This window comes from Rhynchophorus ferrugineus, unplaced genomic scaffold (assembly GCF_030347505.1).
Source record: "Rhynchophorus ferrugineus isolate W39M unplaced genomic scaffold, kcgeb_rfMv2 rfM1, whole genome shotgun sequence".
Taxonomy (NCBI): domain Eukaryota; kingdom Metazoa; phylum Arthropoda; class Insecta; order Coleoptera; family Curculionidae; genus Rhynchophorus; species Rhynchophorus ferrugineus.
The window spans coordinates 33,355,324-33,374,875 of record NW_027472580.1 but is presented as its reverse complement, the minus strand read 5'-3'; the positions used below and the strand labels follow the sequence as shown (position 1 = coordinate 33,374,875).

At 30.6% G+C, this 19,552-nt stretch overlaps 1 protein-coding gene across 1 annotated transcript in view; it reads right to left on the bottom strand.

Annotated features, from left to right (window-relative positions):
- Sol1 (CUB domain-containing protein Sol1) overlaps nt 1-19,552 on the bottom strand; it is a 1,033,997-nt gene that overhangs the window by 266,750 nt on the left and 747,695 nt on the right. Inside the window, exons 7-8 of the mRNA XM_076419377.1 lie at nt 14,148-14,304; nt 4,615-4,674 (exon numbers count right to left, since the gene is read on the bottom strand). Coding sequence (XP_076275492.1) covers nt 4,615-4,674; nt 14,148-14,304 — 217 coding nt within the window. The remainder of the gene's footprint in view (nt 1-4,614; nt 4,675-14,147; nt 14,305-19,552) is intronic.

The following is a 19,552-nucleotide window of genomic DNA, read 5'->3' as shown; positions in this document are numbered from 1 at the left end:
TATAAACAAAACATAAAACTTAAAATTATATAAAAATTATAAAACTTATATTTACTTCTAATCGTAAATTCATTAAATTACTTTCAAGGTTAAGATTAGGACGGCAAAGCCAAAACGTTAAAAAACTAGTCTATGTAAAACTAGTAACGACTGAAGTAGTCGAATAATCGTGAAAACAGTCGAGCAAATTGGCCACGATTGTAAGTAGCCTACTGAAAGTAGTTAAATGAAACGGTATATAGTAAAAGGTAGGCAATTACTAAACAGTTGATAGTTACCAACGAATAAAAATAATTTTAATTGTATTTATTTTTATAGGATCCATTGCAGATATGGAAGTCTTGTTGCTTTTCAGGGTAATAGGGGAGGGTGGGTTACATTTTTAAAAACTAATTGTCTATTTATAATTACTAATTTGTAACAAAATAATGTTAACTGTTAGTTCCTGGTTTAGTTTTTTTTAATGTTTGTTATTAATTGTTGAAAGACAGACAAGCAAAAGACTGATTAGTTGATCTAAACTGGTTTTTAAGGTGTTCCTTGCATGATTCCAATTATTCTCCTATTATAAGGGGGAGCGGGGAATAATATATAAAATATATTCCATATATTTTTGTAAGTTACATTATTCATCATGTTTGAGTATACCTAATAAAAAGCCCCACTACTATCTTATAAATCAAATTTGAAAAACCAGGCAAACTAACAAGTAAAGTAAGGAAATTTTTTTCGCCCGAAATTGCTTTTGTTCCATCGTATAGAAGGGAACCCGTTTCGCATATACCCTTAATATTTCATCCGCGTTTTCTACTTCTTCGCCGAGCTACTGCCTCATTTCCTAGTCGGAAATCCATTTTTTGTCATTATCATTTGCCACTCATTCATCTTTGCTTTCTAAACCATTAACTCGATATGTTTGTCCGACAGGGAAGTTTTACTTCGTTATAGCGGGAAAGGTAACGAGCAAGGGGAAACGTTTTTTTTTTAAATAAATTTCTTCACTTCGTAATATTCAGGATATTTTAAACCATTTGCTTTTCTATGTGTATGATGAATAACATATATATTGTAAGTCTAAGAGTATTGCAAATGCTGATAAAGCATACTGTATAATTCAGAATTAAAGGGATACTGTTTTTTTTCAGTTTCTTTCCTATATATGTTGAATCATTAATTTTACATATATCGTCGCCATTCATTAATTCTTCGGTATCCCGTCTTATTCGTTTTTTGAGTTAATTTTTGTCATTTTTACGGTTTTCCGTTAATATTAGCTAATATATAGAGTATATTATATTAGCTATTCCTTGGTTACTTGTTCCACTTACTGCATAATTTTGATGGTTTATGCTTTTATTTTCTAGCGATAATGTATTATACCGATTTCTATTCGAATAATTTGGGTTTTAAACTACTTTTCTGTGACTTTGTCCTTATAGTATGGTTTTTATTTTGGAATTTACTCTTCTTGTTTATTCTTTTCTCACTTTAGATCTTTTAATTTTACATATGTCTTAGGTAATAATTAATTAAATTAAATACTTGCTACTGTTTTTCCTATTCTTCTTGCCTCCATTTTTATCTAGAGATTTTTGAATTTGTGAATTTTCATTTGTGTTCCTTATATTGTTGATACTATTAAGGAACTAATGGTCCTTTTATTGTTTTTAATGGTCTATCATCATTGGTGGCATTTCCTATCATTTTCACAATATTTATTTAACCAACAATTATATTTAATCTCAAAATAAGGAATATCTTGAAGAGGGCTAGCAATGTTAACAAACAATTATTTCACACTAAATTGAATTTTCAATCAATTCCATCAAATAAATTAAGTACGCCAAGATAAAATACGTTAAGTAACGTCAAGTCAGTTTAGATTCAATAAACACTTTTTCAGTTTTAATTCTGAGTTAATTTTTTTTTAATGTCAATGAATTTTATGGTAGGGTTTTTGTTTATTATGTCAAACAACATTCCAGACATAAATGTTTAAATTTAGTATAGTAGAAAATCAATAAATATTATTTATTCCGGAAATACAGCTTTGATGTCGAACTAAAACTGAACATTTTAAAATATTTTGATACAGCTTTTAAATAAGACAAAACTTATAGAGCGGTATAAAACATGTATGTTATTGTAAATAAAAATTTAATTTATTATATAATATATAATTATACATATAGAATTTTAAGAATTTTATTGTTAATAGTTTAGATGTTCTTGTACTGATTATATTTTGTTTATAAACAGCACACAGTAAAGAATAACTCGTCGATTTGTGAATATTTTCAAAAATGCAGTTCATCCAGGTATGTATTTATTCAATTTCTATTTTAATATTGCAAATTGGATCCAATTCTATACCAAAACTCATTATATTTTAGGTATAGTTTACCCTGCGATAGAAAATACAGATAAATTTGACTCGATGTCTTTTATATGAGAATACCTCATCTAAATCAATTTGTCGATCATATAGTCGTTTAACAATATTAAAATAGAACAGGAAACATTGAACAAGAATTGAAAAGGTAATATTGAAAGAGCTAAACCTAAAATCTAATTTTTTGTGATGGAGGTTCCTAATTTAATAAAAATATTGCTATTTCTAAATTTAAGTGTAGCTGATAAGGAATTCATAAAAGTCTGTAAAAGGGTCAGAGGTAAAAGTTATTAAAATTAGATAAAAATATGATAGCAGCCAATCGAGCTGATCTAATTCCAACTATATAGTGGATGCGATGAAATGGGAGATAATCTAAGCAATCGCAATTTGGAAATACTAGATTTATGCACTCGTACAGATTTATATAATATTCAGCAATGAAACCGAGTGAATGCCGTAGGTATCATGCATAAAAGTGAGTCCAGAAGTGATGAAGCATAGGTAAAAATGAGGTCAAAAATAGAGGATATGTGAGTGAGAAATATATAATATGAGAGATATATAAGCCACATATATGAATAATATACAAGAACCATAACTTTGGTTTGTTATTGTAATGTTTATATATTGATAAAAAATACATATTACTTTATTATTTAACATTTTTTCTCTCATTTCAAATTTTTTATATTACAGGAGATGAAAATGTACCGATAAATTTTAACTAGATCTCATATATATATATATATATATATATATATATATATATATATATATATTCTTCAAATGTACTTATAATCTTCAAGGATAGACAACGTTGCAAATTCAACTCTTTGTGTACATGCCATGATTCTCTAGAACTAGATTATTGTGGTCCGTAATATTATCTCGCTTTATTCAGAATAATGATAGTAGACGCAAGTCTTTTCTATGGTTTGTAAATAATATACAGCATATTCTGACACTGAAAATTTTAAACAAAACATCGCTCAAAATTTTATATTCAAATGTGTCTCTCGGTTAATAGATTTTCCAATCTTTTTCATCAATATGAATCAGGTAGCACCCCGTCTTGCTAAATACAAAAATTAATAAATTTTCATTATTTTAATTATTTTTTCGTTACCTATTGAATATAATTTAATTAAATTTAAAACTAAATCATACTCTTTTAATCTCAGCAACTTTAAAATTCTGGAAAATTAAAATTACTACTTTACTAGCACGTTATTACACCTTCATTAACATTATTTTAAATTTATTAATTATTAGAGTTGCATTTCTATTTTATTAATATTTATTAAGTACGTTTTGTATTGTATATATTTCAGTTATTGCTCTTGCTAAATGACTTAGACGATATAACGCCAACAACTCTTTACATAGAGCTCGAACGAGACATCAAATCTTAATTACTGTTGGCTCTCCGAAGCAGAATCTAAGCGAAAGATAAAACGTTTCTTTTTTCCTTAATTAACAAGTCATACGAACTTTAAGCTCGTTAAAAATTTTAATTTTGTTCCGCCTTTGTTTAGTTTTTCTCGTCGCTCGTTTATTTTTTTTATAAATGAGCCTGTTTACTGTGTTTAAATGGAGTTACAAGACTTGCGGTTAAAAAAGTCCCCGAAGAATAACAAGACGAGTTAACTTTAAATTAACGAATAATGTTTTGTCAGCGTAGAAATTACATGACCGAATAAAATGCGACGAAGTTGCTTTTTATATTTTAAGTTCAGGTTTGATACTAATATTATATTGTTGTTAACTGGAGCAGTAATGTTTTAGCTCACTTATTGAAGTGCCTGAATGAAATGAAGATACTTGAATTTATATTTATTGGCTGCTTTACAATAATTTTAAAATTTCTTATATTCTAACAAATATACAGCCAAGTCATGCAAAGTCATATGTTTAAAACTATACAGTAATAATTATTCGTACAGAATCTGAAGTACTTGCAGTGGCATATTTATTGAGAAATAATTCAAAATCAGTTCCTAATGAAGACTTATTTTTGACAATTACATGGTTATATTTAAATATTTTAGTATACATAGACTTTATTTATCATAACATTATCATTAAAATTTAAATTTTTATCGATTAGACATAGTAAATAAAATTAAATAATTTTGCAAGAAATGAAAATGCGTATTGACATATTATTTACCATTTCTTGATTTGACTAATACATGATTGACTGTAAGACATTTGCTCACCTGAGATCTCCCTTCTGTAAGAAGATACCTTCAAAAATTATCCGTATTCTTTCTTGGGACCTGAAAAATTAAAAAAAAAACTTATAATGTAAATGCATAATGTCTATCAAAAACATTACCTTAAAAATATTATTAAATGACGTCAAATATTATACAAATATAACTAAAAAAGATTTAATATGTGAAAGGATTTAGAAAACAACATTATTTTACTTGAAAATAAGAAAGAAGGGGCGACTGGTTGAATGGCGATATAAAGCAACACTAAGGGTTCTTAGCTATTAGAAAACAGATCCCACCGTGTCACTTTTTCAACATTCGAGTAGTTTACGTAACAGTAATAGTAATAGATGTCCTGATAGTTTGGACCGTATTACATAACACCTCCCTCAAGAAATGGCCACAGGGATGAATATGGTCGTTATGCCATCTAAACAGCTTCCAGTTGTTATAATTTTTTTGAGTATCGATTATACTTTTGGCTTTTTCTCAAATTCCAGTCTACTGTTCAGTCATCAGTCCCCGTTTTGTGGCATTGAGCTGTGATATACGTGCAGAGAATTTAGGAGCGTTTTTCAAAGCTTGAAGGTTTCTTACTTGGAATAGTTTACAGCTAGGAATAGTTCAGCATCATCAATCCACCTTTCGTGATCTCACAGCGTCAGCTGCGATGCTTTTGCCCGAACTCCACTTGACTACACCAAGAAACGCTTCGAGTAACTGCGGGATGATTGCCAATCCAACATCAACCTGTCTTCATTTCTTAACAATTAATTTTATTCCGGTTAATTGAATTAATTCAAAAAAGAACAGCTTTATGGTTTCCCTGGAATCCCACGGACTGCGCAGGTTCTCCCGTCTCACTCGTTCGAATCTCTTCGGTGCCAGAAAGGCTAAAATCGAATAAAACTGCCACTGCATACGATTAACGATGTCCTTTGAATAAATTAGACGATGCATTGTCAACGCCATCTTCTTGCAGTATATAGCTCGAAGTGTCGCCACATTCTACCATTCTTTCTCAATAAATAAGCAAGAAAGGTTGCAAGCTGAAGTTTCATTAGTTTGCATGATCATGCTTTTGTCAATTCTGAGCTACCAACCTATTATGCATCAGTGACATGACGGTAAAAGTTTATTGATTTTGATTATATTTACTTTTCATAGAGAGAAAAAACCTAATACCAAAACACCAATTTAGGTTTATTAACAAGCATTCAACAATTGACCAGGTCCACAGAATAACAGATGTTATTGAAAAAGCTTACGAAAGTAAAAAAGCATGGTCAGCTATATTCTTAGATGTAGAACAAGTCTTCGATAAGGTATGACATGATGGTCTTGTTCATAAACTACAGAAAATTTTACCAAAAGAACACACCGAACTATTAAAATCGTACATTACAGCCAGAATGTTTAGAGTTAAACAAGAGAAAGCTTACTCTACAATAAAAGAAGCTAAAGCAGGTGTACTACAAGGAAGTGTACTGGGACCAATGCTTTATCTACTCTACACTTGCGATATACCATAAATGGAAAATATTACGATGGCTATATTTGCTGATGATACAGCGATTATACCTCTCGGAGACATTAGTGAAGAAGCCACACAAAATTACAACAAGCAACAAGCAATATAAATAATTGAAAACAAGGATGGAAAATAAAAATTAACGAAAGTAAATCTGTGTATGTGCAGTTCATCTACAGTCAGACCGTAGAAGCACCAATAACATTAAATATTACTTTTATTGCATATAGCGACAACGCTAAATACCTAGGAATGAATTTTGATGCAAAACTTCGCTGGAAGGTACATATAAAGACGAAAAGAAAAAAACTGCAATTGAAATATGGGAAAATGTATTGGCTAATATGTACATACGGAGTTCAATTATGGGGGTGTTCTGAAAAGAGTAACATAAACAAAATACAAATTTTTCAGAACAAAGTCCTGAGGAGTATTGTGGGCACACACAAATACTAAAGGACTGACTACCTACATCGATACCTTCAGATACCCACAGTGAATCAATAACTCAAGAGAATTGCAAGGGGGCATGAGGAAAGGCTCCATTCTCATGAGAATATTGAAGTATTACAACTTTTGGATACCACCAGAGCGGGACACAGGCCTCAAAAGCGTCAAACCATCTGATCTTGTATAATGTTGTGTAGTGAGGTTCGTGTAATAAAAATACAGCTGTGACAAGTATAAACATTATTTCATCAGAGACTAAGATAGGGCCGATGGGTCCTTTTAGTTATATACCTAGATTTAAGTTATCATAAAGACAAATTGTAGTTTAGTCGGAAACGACTAGTAACAATGTAATAATTAAATCATAAAAAAATATATTTTTCTGACGTTGAAAGTAGATATAAAACTGGCTCTCATAAATATAATATTATTTCGAATTTTTATTTTGCAAACTAATGTCAACTTAAAACAGTGATTATATAGTTGAATAAATGCCTAGAATATTTCTAATTTCTATTGAATAAATCCAAACAACGAATGTGATGGCTCGGGTGGTTGTACCAAAAACGCCAATTTCATTTACCTACTAGTGCAATACAATCCAGCGGCTTCATTTCTTAAGTTAAATGCCTCACAATGTTGTCAAACTGGGTTCACTGATTCATCAGCAACTATTTGCTGTAGACTCTAATCGATCGCCACATTATAACTGAATGCAGCTTAATCTCAACATTTCTGCTTTTTTGATTTCATCTATTCCATTTAAAATCATTTCTCACCTTACCTAGTTTATTAATTTGACTCGTATATATCTTAAACAGTGGTCACAGAGAAATAAAGATGTAACTTTATAGGAAACTTTGGGAAAATGTTTCGCGACGTCCAGCATCTACTTGTTTTAGTCGCTATGTTAAGAGCCGCGACGGGATCTGATTGGTTTACTTCGTTCTATGGTGCGTTTATTGTTTATTTATTTAGTCCGCTATTTTCAGTATTCCTAACGTAAGGAATAGTGCGTTTAGATTTTTATAACGTTTGGAGATTAAGTTATTTGATCATTAGTATATATAAGTTGGTAGTACAATAATTAAAGTGAATTCTCGATCTATGAAGTGATCCCTACCCGGATGCACAGATAGTAAAGAAATTCAGAATCGTTCTACTTCGAAAAATTATTTTGCAGTCTTCAAAAAACTGCCGATAATGTTAAAAATCCAAAACTGACTATTAAATATCAGAAATATATTATTTTTGCGGCATGTTTTGTTTTAGGTTGGGGTAAGTTTATTCACATTACAAATCATATAAAATATGAGATATATTTTTTTTTGATTTTAGAAATTAATCCCCCTTCCGAAAGAAGTTGTGCAAACGGCGATTTTATTTTTGGACCAATTATTTGATCATTCAGCAACCACTGAAATAATATATACTGAATGCAAACCATATAAGCTCAATACACCATTAACCGAAGCTCAATACACTATGAGTATTGGTGCAAAGCTATTCAGAACATAAATAATGCTTATTGCCCAAGTAAGAACACATTTGGTAAAGTGCCATCAATTAAATATTTAAAAAAACATCCTTGAATCCCCTCATTGCTTGAAAGAAAAAAAATTGTGTAATCATCGGACTAAATATGTTGGCTTAAGACTACTTAACTAAAACAGTTTGAAATTTTGGATCTACTAGAGGTCATGGATTCAAGAATACACACCTTTCGGCTTGTATGTTTAAGAAATCATTTAAAATGCTCATCGTCAGTACATAAAATACTAACGGGGGATGTATTACCAGGAGTTGATAAATTGCATCTTGACTATATACCTTCAATTCCAGATGTTTCTTATACGAACAAACGAGGCAAGGCAATCTCAAGCCCCAGAAAATTGTTTTATTACACTGCCAGTAGGCCTTTTAGTTATCCGTTTTATTTTATGCCGCGGTATTGTCACGTCAATAATATAATATATTTTTTGTTAAATATCTTTTAAAAAATGTAAATTTAGAAACCTTTAATTTTATTGGTCAATTACACCTGATGTCAGAGCTGTCACTTGCAAATTTTATCAAAGAACCTATCAAATGTCGTCACAGCTAAATCTCTTACAGGTGCCGATAATGGAGATTTAAATTAACCAATCAAATTACTTGAATGGCCGATATAGCCCCATCTGGATGTTGGGAAAACTTTTCTCTAGAGATCCTATTTTGTTTTTTCTCTGTTACTCTATGTGAGTGTAAGTATTATATCAAAGTCTATCAAAACTTGCCAAAAATTACAGTTTATTAAATTGTTTCTTTAACATAAGGTATCAATGGTGTGCTCAACAAATTCAAAATTTCAGCTCAAACTCAAAAAGTCAGAGCGAATGCACACTTTGCACAAAGAAATGAATAAATTAATTGTTTTATCTACAAATTTCGAGTGATATAGATAACAAATAGACAGCAAGGCGTACGATCTATTAGAAGTTTTAATTCTCGCTAAGTTTTCTCAAATTTTCCAATTTCCAATTCAATTTTCTTAATTTGTCATTCTGCAAAAACCATCTACGAAATATTACAAAACCTAAAAAAATGAATAAAATCGCTAATGTCGTTCTCAATTTATGTCATGTCCAAGGGAAATAGGGATTCATATTTATCAGTCAGATTTCTATTGCACTTTAGCTGAATCATATACAAAATCAGCTGCGTGATAAAAAGTAAATTTTTAAGGCCCCAATAGAAACTAACGAAAGTCCTTCGGTGTTAATCGATTACATTATTTTTCATTAAAGTATATTTCAACAAAATAATCGCCTAAACACTCCATAAATCAGCCAAATCCATTAAGGGAGCTTTTTAGTAACTTTAGCGATGCACCTGAGATAATTATAAATCAAAAGTTCCTAGCTAATGTAAGATTAATCATTTTGCCCGGCTAAGATTTTACTTCACTCTAAACTTTTACCGGGGAGAACTTCCACACCGTATACTCTGCAATTAGTTTTATCTTAATAAGCGCAATTTTCATAAGAATTTTCGGAGGTAGTTGGCGCGATGCACCGGCAAATTCATAAACTTAAAATTAGTTTTGTTTTGGCATGCTTATTTGATTTCAGACACGAATATATCAATTAATATTTACTTTTTACAGCTTTGATCATTTATCTATTATTCTAAATAGTAACTATAAAATCTAAGTACTTATTTTTAACCCACTTCAAAAAAGGAGAAGGTTCTATGTTCGACTGTGTATATCTTTTTATGTATCTTCACTGATTTCTCCGTCAATTTTGGACTGATTTTCGAAATTCTTTTTTTGAAAAATGATCACATATTTGTGTATAATGTTATTACTGAACTGATGTGACGAAAGTCGTTCGGTGTAAAAGCCGTTCAGTTGGAAGGGAAGCCGTTGCCATTTGTTAAATTACTTAGGCCAGGTAGCGGACCACATGTGGTCAATCATTGTTTCTTTATTCCTATTTTTCCACATACGGGTAGCACCTTTTACTTGGTCTAGCCATTGTAATAATTAATAAAATAACTACGTAATTTATTGAGTAAAGGAACATGTAGCACACTTCATTCATCAACTCCTAATCTGGCTAAGTAGGATCACCACGGGTTTCTAAGAATATTTGATGGGTTTCAGTAATATAATTCATCAAATTAAACAAAAGTATTTAATATATCGAATTTCGCTGGATTAGATCAGTTGTTTATATTGAATGACAAAAACACATGCAAGAACTTCACAATCACACTGTACGTTTTTTATCGTGAGACAAGTTCAAATTGGGCTACACAAAAAGGCTTTTGGTCCAACCTTTTCAGTTACCAGTAGAAATCCAAAGGAAAAACAAGCATACAAATCAGGAGACTTTTTTTCTAAGGACACTTTCTGCATTGTCGTCAATCAATCGTTTGAAAGCTATTGAACAACATAATCCATCTCATCGCATCAACAGTCGTCTCATCCTTGGAGCGTAGATTCACATCAGAAACCATGTTTCGGATCTTGTTGGGGCAATTTAAACTATTCATAATCATAATTTTTCAACATTTATATCTATACATATTTTTTCATTTAATTTAAATTTCATTCTGCATTTTTTAATTTATTTCATTGTGTATTATAATGATTATTTGACTATAAATACTTTAAAACTTCACCCCAAGATATTTTTAGAATTTTTTAATTGATTGAATCAAAAATCAAGTTTAATTGATTACTGTATATCTTGAAATGTAAAATACTGGAACTCTCATTCTGACTAACAATAACAAAATATTTCCTTGGATTCATATGCTATTCAACTAACATGAAAACCAACATGACGAAGAAAAATTTTTATTAACTATAGTTAAAAGGGGGCAGTTCTCGTTGATATCACAACTAAACCCTATTGACAACATTGACCTTAGAAGTCCTACATTTTGCTGTGATAAACCAAGATCCCGAATGAGCTTAATCAACACCGACTGGCTCAATATCTTCTGTTGATCATTCTTTTTCTCTTCTCCCATCCAGTCTTCCGTTTCTATTTTCATAAAATTTTTCAGAATAGGCCGAAAACAATTACAATAAAGATTATTTCATAAGTGCTTTTTTCTGGTACTTCTTTATTTATTTTATTGGTCGTTTTTTGTTATTAATTCATTCTCGTCGCATGAATTCCAATGTGAACGATTTGAAAACTTTTGAAATTAAGATGATGGACAAGTTACAAACTCTTGGTTATCCAGTGAGCTTTAAAATCTACTTCTTGCACAGCTATGTTAAAAATAAATAATTTTAACAATTATAAAAATTAAATTATTTTAAAAATCTTAAACCTTTTGTTTATTTGAATTACAAACAAAGGGAGCAAATTTCATCAAGATAAAGAAGAGGTGAGGAGAAAATATCAGGAACGTGTCCCCTGGGAGAAAAAAATCTACGTATATAAAAATTTTTAAGCCTAATGAATGATTCGGTACTTTAATTTTTATGTACTAAATTGTGCTTACATTGCGAGAAAATAGTCATGAATGTTGTATTGGAGAGAATTGTGGAACAAACTGATATTAAGTAAGATTTCAGCATTCAATAATATATAAGATTTATAGTCAATTCGAAATAGCAGTCACACGAGTGTCAATATATGGCTGTGTATAGTTGTAAATTCGTTTTACACTAAGATATTATTATCCTTGTCATTTTATTCTATTTAAATAGAGATGGAATGCTGTTAGAGATGTTCAAACATGTAACGAATTGATCCTGCAAAAGTTGTCCGTTTGGCAAACGTCTGAAAATTTTTCAAAAAATTATAATTACCTGTTATAAACCGGCACACTTTGTTTTAACTCTTTGTTTTAATAAATTTGAAATCGCCGCGGTTTTTATTGAAAATATTTTTTTGGCGCTTGCAGCTGCACTGTATATTACTACGGACACAGTCACTAACATATCTCAAAAAATAAAAAACAATATAACCTTAAATTCGCGAAAAAGAAACCGTGTTTATACGAAACAGGTGACTAATCAAGATCAGCTTGATGTTTCAGAGATCAAGTATACGAAATGTATAAAACAGTAAGTAGTTTTTTCAATCGAAACATAATTTAATGCAATTATTTTAGAGGGAATTGTTAGTCTGGACAGTATCCATAAAAATCCAAGAGATATACAGTTATTAGAGAGATGTAGAACATCCGTTCATACATTGTTGGATAATATAATATTTAAGTGGTGTAAAGATAACCCACGAAGGAGTTTGATGGAACTTCCAGATATTGCTTTTAAAAGAATATAATTTTTAAAAACATAACAAAATCAAGGAAGGATATCAATTTATATAATTAAATGAGACATGAATATATCAAAATGATGGAACCTTGGGTTGCTCATGGCAAAATGATAATAAATATTTTAAAGACAACGAAAGCTGATGGAAAAAGGTAAATGTTGGAATAACTATCGATTAGGTTTTGTTAGTCATAGCGTTTATTCATTGCAGACATATAATTCTTCATGCTGTTAGTTGGTAAATATTTAATTACATTTTATGTAATATACTTTTTTAGAAATAAGCCTGAGAAAAGATACATAGTAGATCAGATTACTGAATGTTTTGGCCACAGAGTATTACGTCTTCCTCCCTATCACTGCATTTTTAATCCATTTGAGTTGATATGGAGTATTGCAAAGAATTATTACAATAGATATTCAGATCGAGGAGGATATTTAAACCAGAACTGTCTGGATTTATGGAAAGAGGCAGAGAGAGGAATATAGCATCTTAGGTTTGTGTGAGCTCAATCAGACACATTGAAGAAGAAATTGACAAATGGTAGAAATTGAGCAAGTTTTTAATAGGTTGGAATTAAACAGCTTAGTTGTTCACTTAATTAGTGTTTCTGAAAGTGAGAATAATTGAATACAACCTTATGAATGTTGCTTTATGATTCAATGCTGACGATTACCTAGACAGAGTGATGAAAGAGAAAACCACTAAAGGTCAGTATACAATTAATATACCTTAGTTATAGGGAATTGTATTATAGAGTGTGAAAGCTTTATGAGCATGTGTATTGTTCAGAATATACATGAACGTTTGGTTAACATGTTTGAGGAGAGAAATAACACTAACTGTTTTGCAGATATGGCAAATGCATTAAGGAGGATGCAGTGATTAAATGTACTTTTATCAATAAGCATGTATACAGATAGTAATAGGACAAACTAAAGAGAAATATAGTAATATCATAATAACTTTACAAGGATACATTGCATCGAAAGAAATAAAAACTAAGCGTAAAACATAAATATGCTCTCTAATGAAAGTAAAATACATTATTCAGATATACAATTGTTAATTATGTGAATTAACCCTTAGGGGGATATCACTACATACAAAAACGCGCCTAGAACTCTACCGATAGTAGTGCGGAAAAAAGCTCAATGAATATATAATAAAACAACTCTAACCTATAAATTATTGCGGCTGTAAAATTAATTGTAGTTTTAAGTTCTTGGATTATAAATGCATTTGATGTACTATGACGTTAAAATAAATTATATTTAATAAAATATTTGTTCAATTATTTTATTTATATTAAAATGTTATATGTCAGAGCCAAAATGTACTAAAACTCAGAGTTGATGCGGCAACATTGCGACGTTTTGACAGTTCTCTCCTGTCACTGCTATTTTGAATTGACTACGGGTGAGTTAGTTTAAAGAACTTGTACAAATATATTTTTGTTAAACTGTAATATTTCTAATAGATTGCGAGGGGGTTGGTTATGTAATGTATAGCTGCTTGTATAATATTATTCCAAATGCATTATATAATAATACTAATTATTATATGCAACATATTAGCGTTGCCTATAAATGAAAATTATGCAAATCGATGGTTAATTTCCATAATAATTACTGTTGATCACCGGTTAATTCGTTTTATTTAAATTTAGCTTTACAGACCATCTCATCCATCAAACCTTTATATGCAAATTAGCGATCGATCGATTTCATATTATTGTTTACATTATACATGAACCGAATACTGACCTGGCCCTGAATCTGTAAGAGCAACGGATGTTTTTCGGGTAGCTCGATGGATATCTCGGCGAGTAGAACTTGCCGTAAGCTGGACCTTGTTCGGTGCTTTCAAACTGATAATCGCACATCGTGTTGGCCAACTTCAAGCCATCTGTCCGAAACAGACCTGGAAGAGAAAACATTAGTTAAGTGGGTCAGTTAGGACATTGTTTGCGAAATTGCTCGACTATTTCAATTAAGGGGCTAACTGCAAAAACAATCTAAACCACCGGAAAATGCCATTAAGAGTCACCGTCGCGTCTGGGTGGTTTATTATGTCGTTGCAAGTTGTGTTTTGCCTGTAATTAATTTTATTGGGTCGTATAAATTTTAAAGAAAATTACTTTCAAAACGTAAAAAGCGCTTAATGTGTTCGTGTAGCAAGTAGTGGGCTCTAATAAAAATAATGTTGCTCGTAATAACATTTTTTATACCCTACTCGGGAAGTCAAATTACTTTTTAATGAATATCGAGTCATACTTCAAATGAAACCAAATTAAACTAGATACAAACACAAAAGGGATATTAACCTAATTTTACTGTGTAATATTGATAATAGATCAGATATTTAAGGTTACATAGTATGATAAAAACATTTTATATAAATGTTAATTATTAGTATTTAATTTAAATAATACAATATTTAATCAGATTTTCCGGATAATATATACTTCACAAGAGAATAGCAGTTTTTATTTTTACTTACTAAACTTTCGACGGAACATTAACGGCTACTCCTCGACTAAAGACTAAGCCACTAAGTATATACTAAACCCTATAGAACACAACTCACACGATGTTTACAGATGCTAAAAGAACACAAACGAGTAAAGCTTATCTATTTCGTAAAATATGGAAAATTGAGTAGACATTCATAGTCAATAACTAACAATGGAAAGACGATTATCTATAAGACAATATAAATATTCGATAAGAAGAATTTGATATATTTCTGAATAAATAATATTAATTGAAATCAAATTTAGCAAAAATTCTGTGACTGGTATGACCCGGATATTTCCCTTTTAAGGCGTTTATATATGGTTGCCTATAACTAATTATAAATATTCTAGGTCGGATTGTCACTGCAAGGTTGTTAACGAAAAAACGAGCTAGTCTGGACCAACTAGTCCAACAACTCCTTGTCGTTGGAGATATTCTTCGATAGTTGTCGTAGTGAACAGCCGTTGGAGCCATTTTATTTTTTTATGGTTATCACCAGAGATTCACAGATTGGAACCACTTTATGGATTGGGGGACAAATATGTCGGTGAAAGGAAATTTAAAACAGATTGAAATTGAATTAACAAGGTTTCGAACAGTTTAACAAATATTGAAAATCAAATTGCCTCACGTCAAATAGACGTTAAAATTTTTAAATATTTAACGGAGATAATTAAAATTATCAGTGGTTAAGGCAGCTGAGATACCGCATACGATGGCCTCCCGATTGATGCAACCATCATTATCATCAATCCATAGCCAGCGCATGACGGTGAGTCCCTGCTTCTCTACGAATGCGCTATACGACGATGCGACTATTTTTCACTAAATTTCTCCACAGTTGGTGATGGGTTACAACATGATCTTAGATAATGTTAGACGATTTTTCAAATTACTTTCTATGATCAGATCTTGATCTATGTTTTTAGTTCACGTTTCATCCGACAGACATGTTCAAAGCATTGTAATCTGTATCTCCGAATTTGTTCCTCAACTGAGCAATGATTGTTGTATCTTAAACGAATAACATTTCTAACCCAATCTCAGAAAGAATCATATGGTGAGCATCGCATTTGAAAGGCCTCAATCTTACATATATTAGACTATAAATTTGTTCAAATCTTGGAATCACACAGAAGGATAGGCAAAATAAGCCTTCGAAAAAGCAGAAATTTCCTTTTGGTTCTAATATTTGTTCTCTTCAACACGCACTGTCATACAGACGAAAGTGCTCGTGCAGCTTGGCTGATTCATATTACAGTCACAAGCAATTAATGGTTCCTTATTAGAAGCTTAATACTTTTTGGCTCAATATGTGTAAATTCCAAAGCTATCTAAAGTGAAGTTCAGTATATGTAAAAGGAAGGAGAACAAAAATAAATAAAAAGACAATATCACGCTATCTGTATCTGATACGTCTATCCGTAATCAGGGAGAGTGCGAGAATATGTTCTACATAACCGCGATTGGGCTTAAATCCTTCCCTCCTTGGCTTGTTTCTTAGAGAGTTCCTTGAAGTGTCATTTCATTGATTTTCATGAATACTTTTTCGGTAATTAATAGGTCACTTAATCTTGGATTGTTTGTATATTATTTACAAAATATTATTGCTTTTCTCCATGCTTATAGTACTCTCTCTGATAGTCAAATTTGGATACGTAGAGCGTGAAACTCCTAATATATTGCCCCGCCGACCTTGAAGATTTCTTCTGTCACTTGGTCGGTTTTAGTGGTATTACCACATTTTAATGTTATCTGTCAAAATGTTTCTTGAATGTCAATTACTGGGTCGACTAGAGAAGTTGGCAAAGCTGTAATATATAATTAACTCTACATAGGTTCTATTGAATTTTTGTTATTCCATGATGTCATTGGTAGATTTATTCCTACCATTCGTAAAAGGTTCTTAATCGGTAAAATATTTAACATTACACCATCATATGAGTATTGTTCAACGATCAAAGTGTATTGCAAAAAGTTGTAGAGGCCCTGCAATTGACATAACCAAGAAAATTACTTCGTTTATAAACTGTTGTTTATCAATCATATCATTCTCGTCCAGGATGTTAGCTTATTAAGTACGATTACTAAAATTTTAACATAATCAATGAATGAAACAATCTTAAACGTGATAGCCCACTTATTGATGTGATATTTATATTTGTACTTGTCTATAATAAAATAAAATCTGACATCCAAAACAACTAACTAAGTTGAGTTATACCGAATGTTTTGTGAGACAGTCTTCAAGTGGTTTATTCGTCAGTTGATAAATAAATTCTAATTAGTAAAAACCAATGAGTGCCAAAAACAGTGACGAGTTTCATAGAATCTACGCTAAGAAATACACCAGTTCATTAAAAATGCGAGAGTTTCTCAATTAAACACATCAATTCGTGCTGTAAATCCGTATTACATTTGTTAATGCCGATCTATCCTTTTTAATACAGGTGTGAGATAATGATTTCTGTATGATCAAGTCCTCATTCTCTTATGCACTCGTGATTAATAGCTCGTTTTTAGTTAATTAAGTAAACTTAGTAACTAAACTTAGGAGAAAATATAGTATTTTAGAGAATGTTAGGTTATGTTATTTCCTTGTATATGTTTGTTTATGTTGTTTGAGTGTAATAGCACGAATTTAACCTTATTATACCGTTTGGTGCGATTATATCCGTGTGACTTGTCCTGAAGCAGTCCACGTGTTTAATTTAATAAAAAAACAAAAACAAAAAATAATTTGAATGAATTGTCAAACGATTTTACTACGAAATAATTATCTCCTGGTGAAACATAAATAAATATATATTTTTTTACCTAAAAAGCGATATAACTTATTAATAATATAATGAATTAATATTATAATATATTTCCATTAATATATTAATTTATTTTGGTTCATTTCAATTTTAATAACAGCAAGTTTATATTATCTAATATATCTATAAAATATACAGTTGCTTACACTTACGTCGAAATCAATTTGTGTGAAACAATTTATTTTTTTATTTAATGATTAATCTGACCCTTCACTTGCAACTAATCATCAGATTGTCAATCTCTTGTATAGATTTGTAATAATAGAATAGTCTTTAATAGCTTTTGTCATAGTACCATGAATTATGTAAAAAGTTGTTAATTATGAGGAGAAATTTTAAATAAGTTAAACATAACATAATGTCTTACTTGTGCTGCAAAACAAGAAAATCAGTATTGTTTGGTTGTAATAGTTTAATTTTTCCACACTTTGACTAACATAAATATTTCAGATAGATGGCCGTAACTGAGAACGATTAGTCTCACTTAAATATTCTAATTTCATGGTATATATCACTGCGATAATACTATATTTAAACTACTATTCATATAAATACAATTTGAGTTTATACTGTTATCCTATTTAAATTAAAAACATGTATCTGGAGAAATAACATACTTTGCGTTTGTTTCAATCCCTAGAGGTACGGTTTACCGCACAGTTCAAAATCAATTACTTGAGGTCTTTTTGGTAAGAATGCGTACCTTTTCAAATCTGTATATCTGCAATATTTATGTTAGTATTCTTCCAGTTCTATTATTCTGAACTGAAGACTATGCATTTAGCATATTGTCTTTTTTCGGGCATACACAATTAAATACAATTCAAAATCTAAGAAAATTACTCCCAAACTGCCCAAACGTTAAATGAAAAAGATTCAGATAAGTGGCTTTTATTTCGTTTCTATTTAGTTTTAGAAATTCGATTGAGTAACTTTATTAGAATGGTTTCCCTTCTCTTCTAATAGGTTGTCATGGAAACATTGGCTATTGCTCTCGTTGTTATAACACATTTACTAAATAATTTTAATTTTTATAATTGAGAATTCATACGGATTTTTACTTTTACTATATACTTTAGGTCGAGTATTATATATTTTTAAATGTAGTTTATTTTTTTTAGATTTGTCTTTTTATTAGAGCACTCTGAGTTCGTTCAGAAAATTCCAAAGAATACGAATATTATTATATATAGATAAGATATATGAGACCAACATGTTGTATTGTTGAATATGTATTATATTATAATTTTGAATAATAAGTGACTCACTAAATTATGTTAGTTGTCATACGAATTCTTGTTTCTGAGCTTAATAAACATGGGTGTGACAACCTCAGGGACAAACAACACAAGTATTTCTTTAGTCATACAAAATGAAGAACGCAGGAATCCTTCATTACAGTGGGAAAGAAATTTGCTTTCCTAAAAATGGTCCGCAACTCTGAAGTGAAGCCAAAAAATGACACCGAGGCAGACTCCATGTGATTCTATTCAGATGTCGACAATTTAATGTAGAATGAAAAGAGCAGAAAATAAAAAAACTAAAGAAGAGCAATTAGCGGTAATTAATAATGTTTATCTGTAATTTATTGTGAGTCCAAGAGCTTAATAACCACCAAGTGAATAAAATCGTCTAATGTTACTGCTAACAGTCATACCCAATGTATTTGAAAAACCACTGGTAAAAAGGTTAAAATCAATCATAAAAAATGTAACACAACATGGGGCAAAAGTCCCGCTACCTTTGACGCAATTTTCGGAGTGGTAATAATGGAACGATTATGTTCAATAAATATTGTCACTACTTACACTCGTTTTTGTGGCGTATATATAC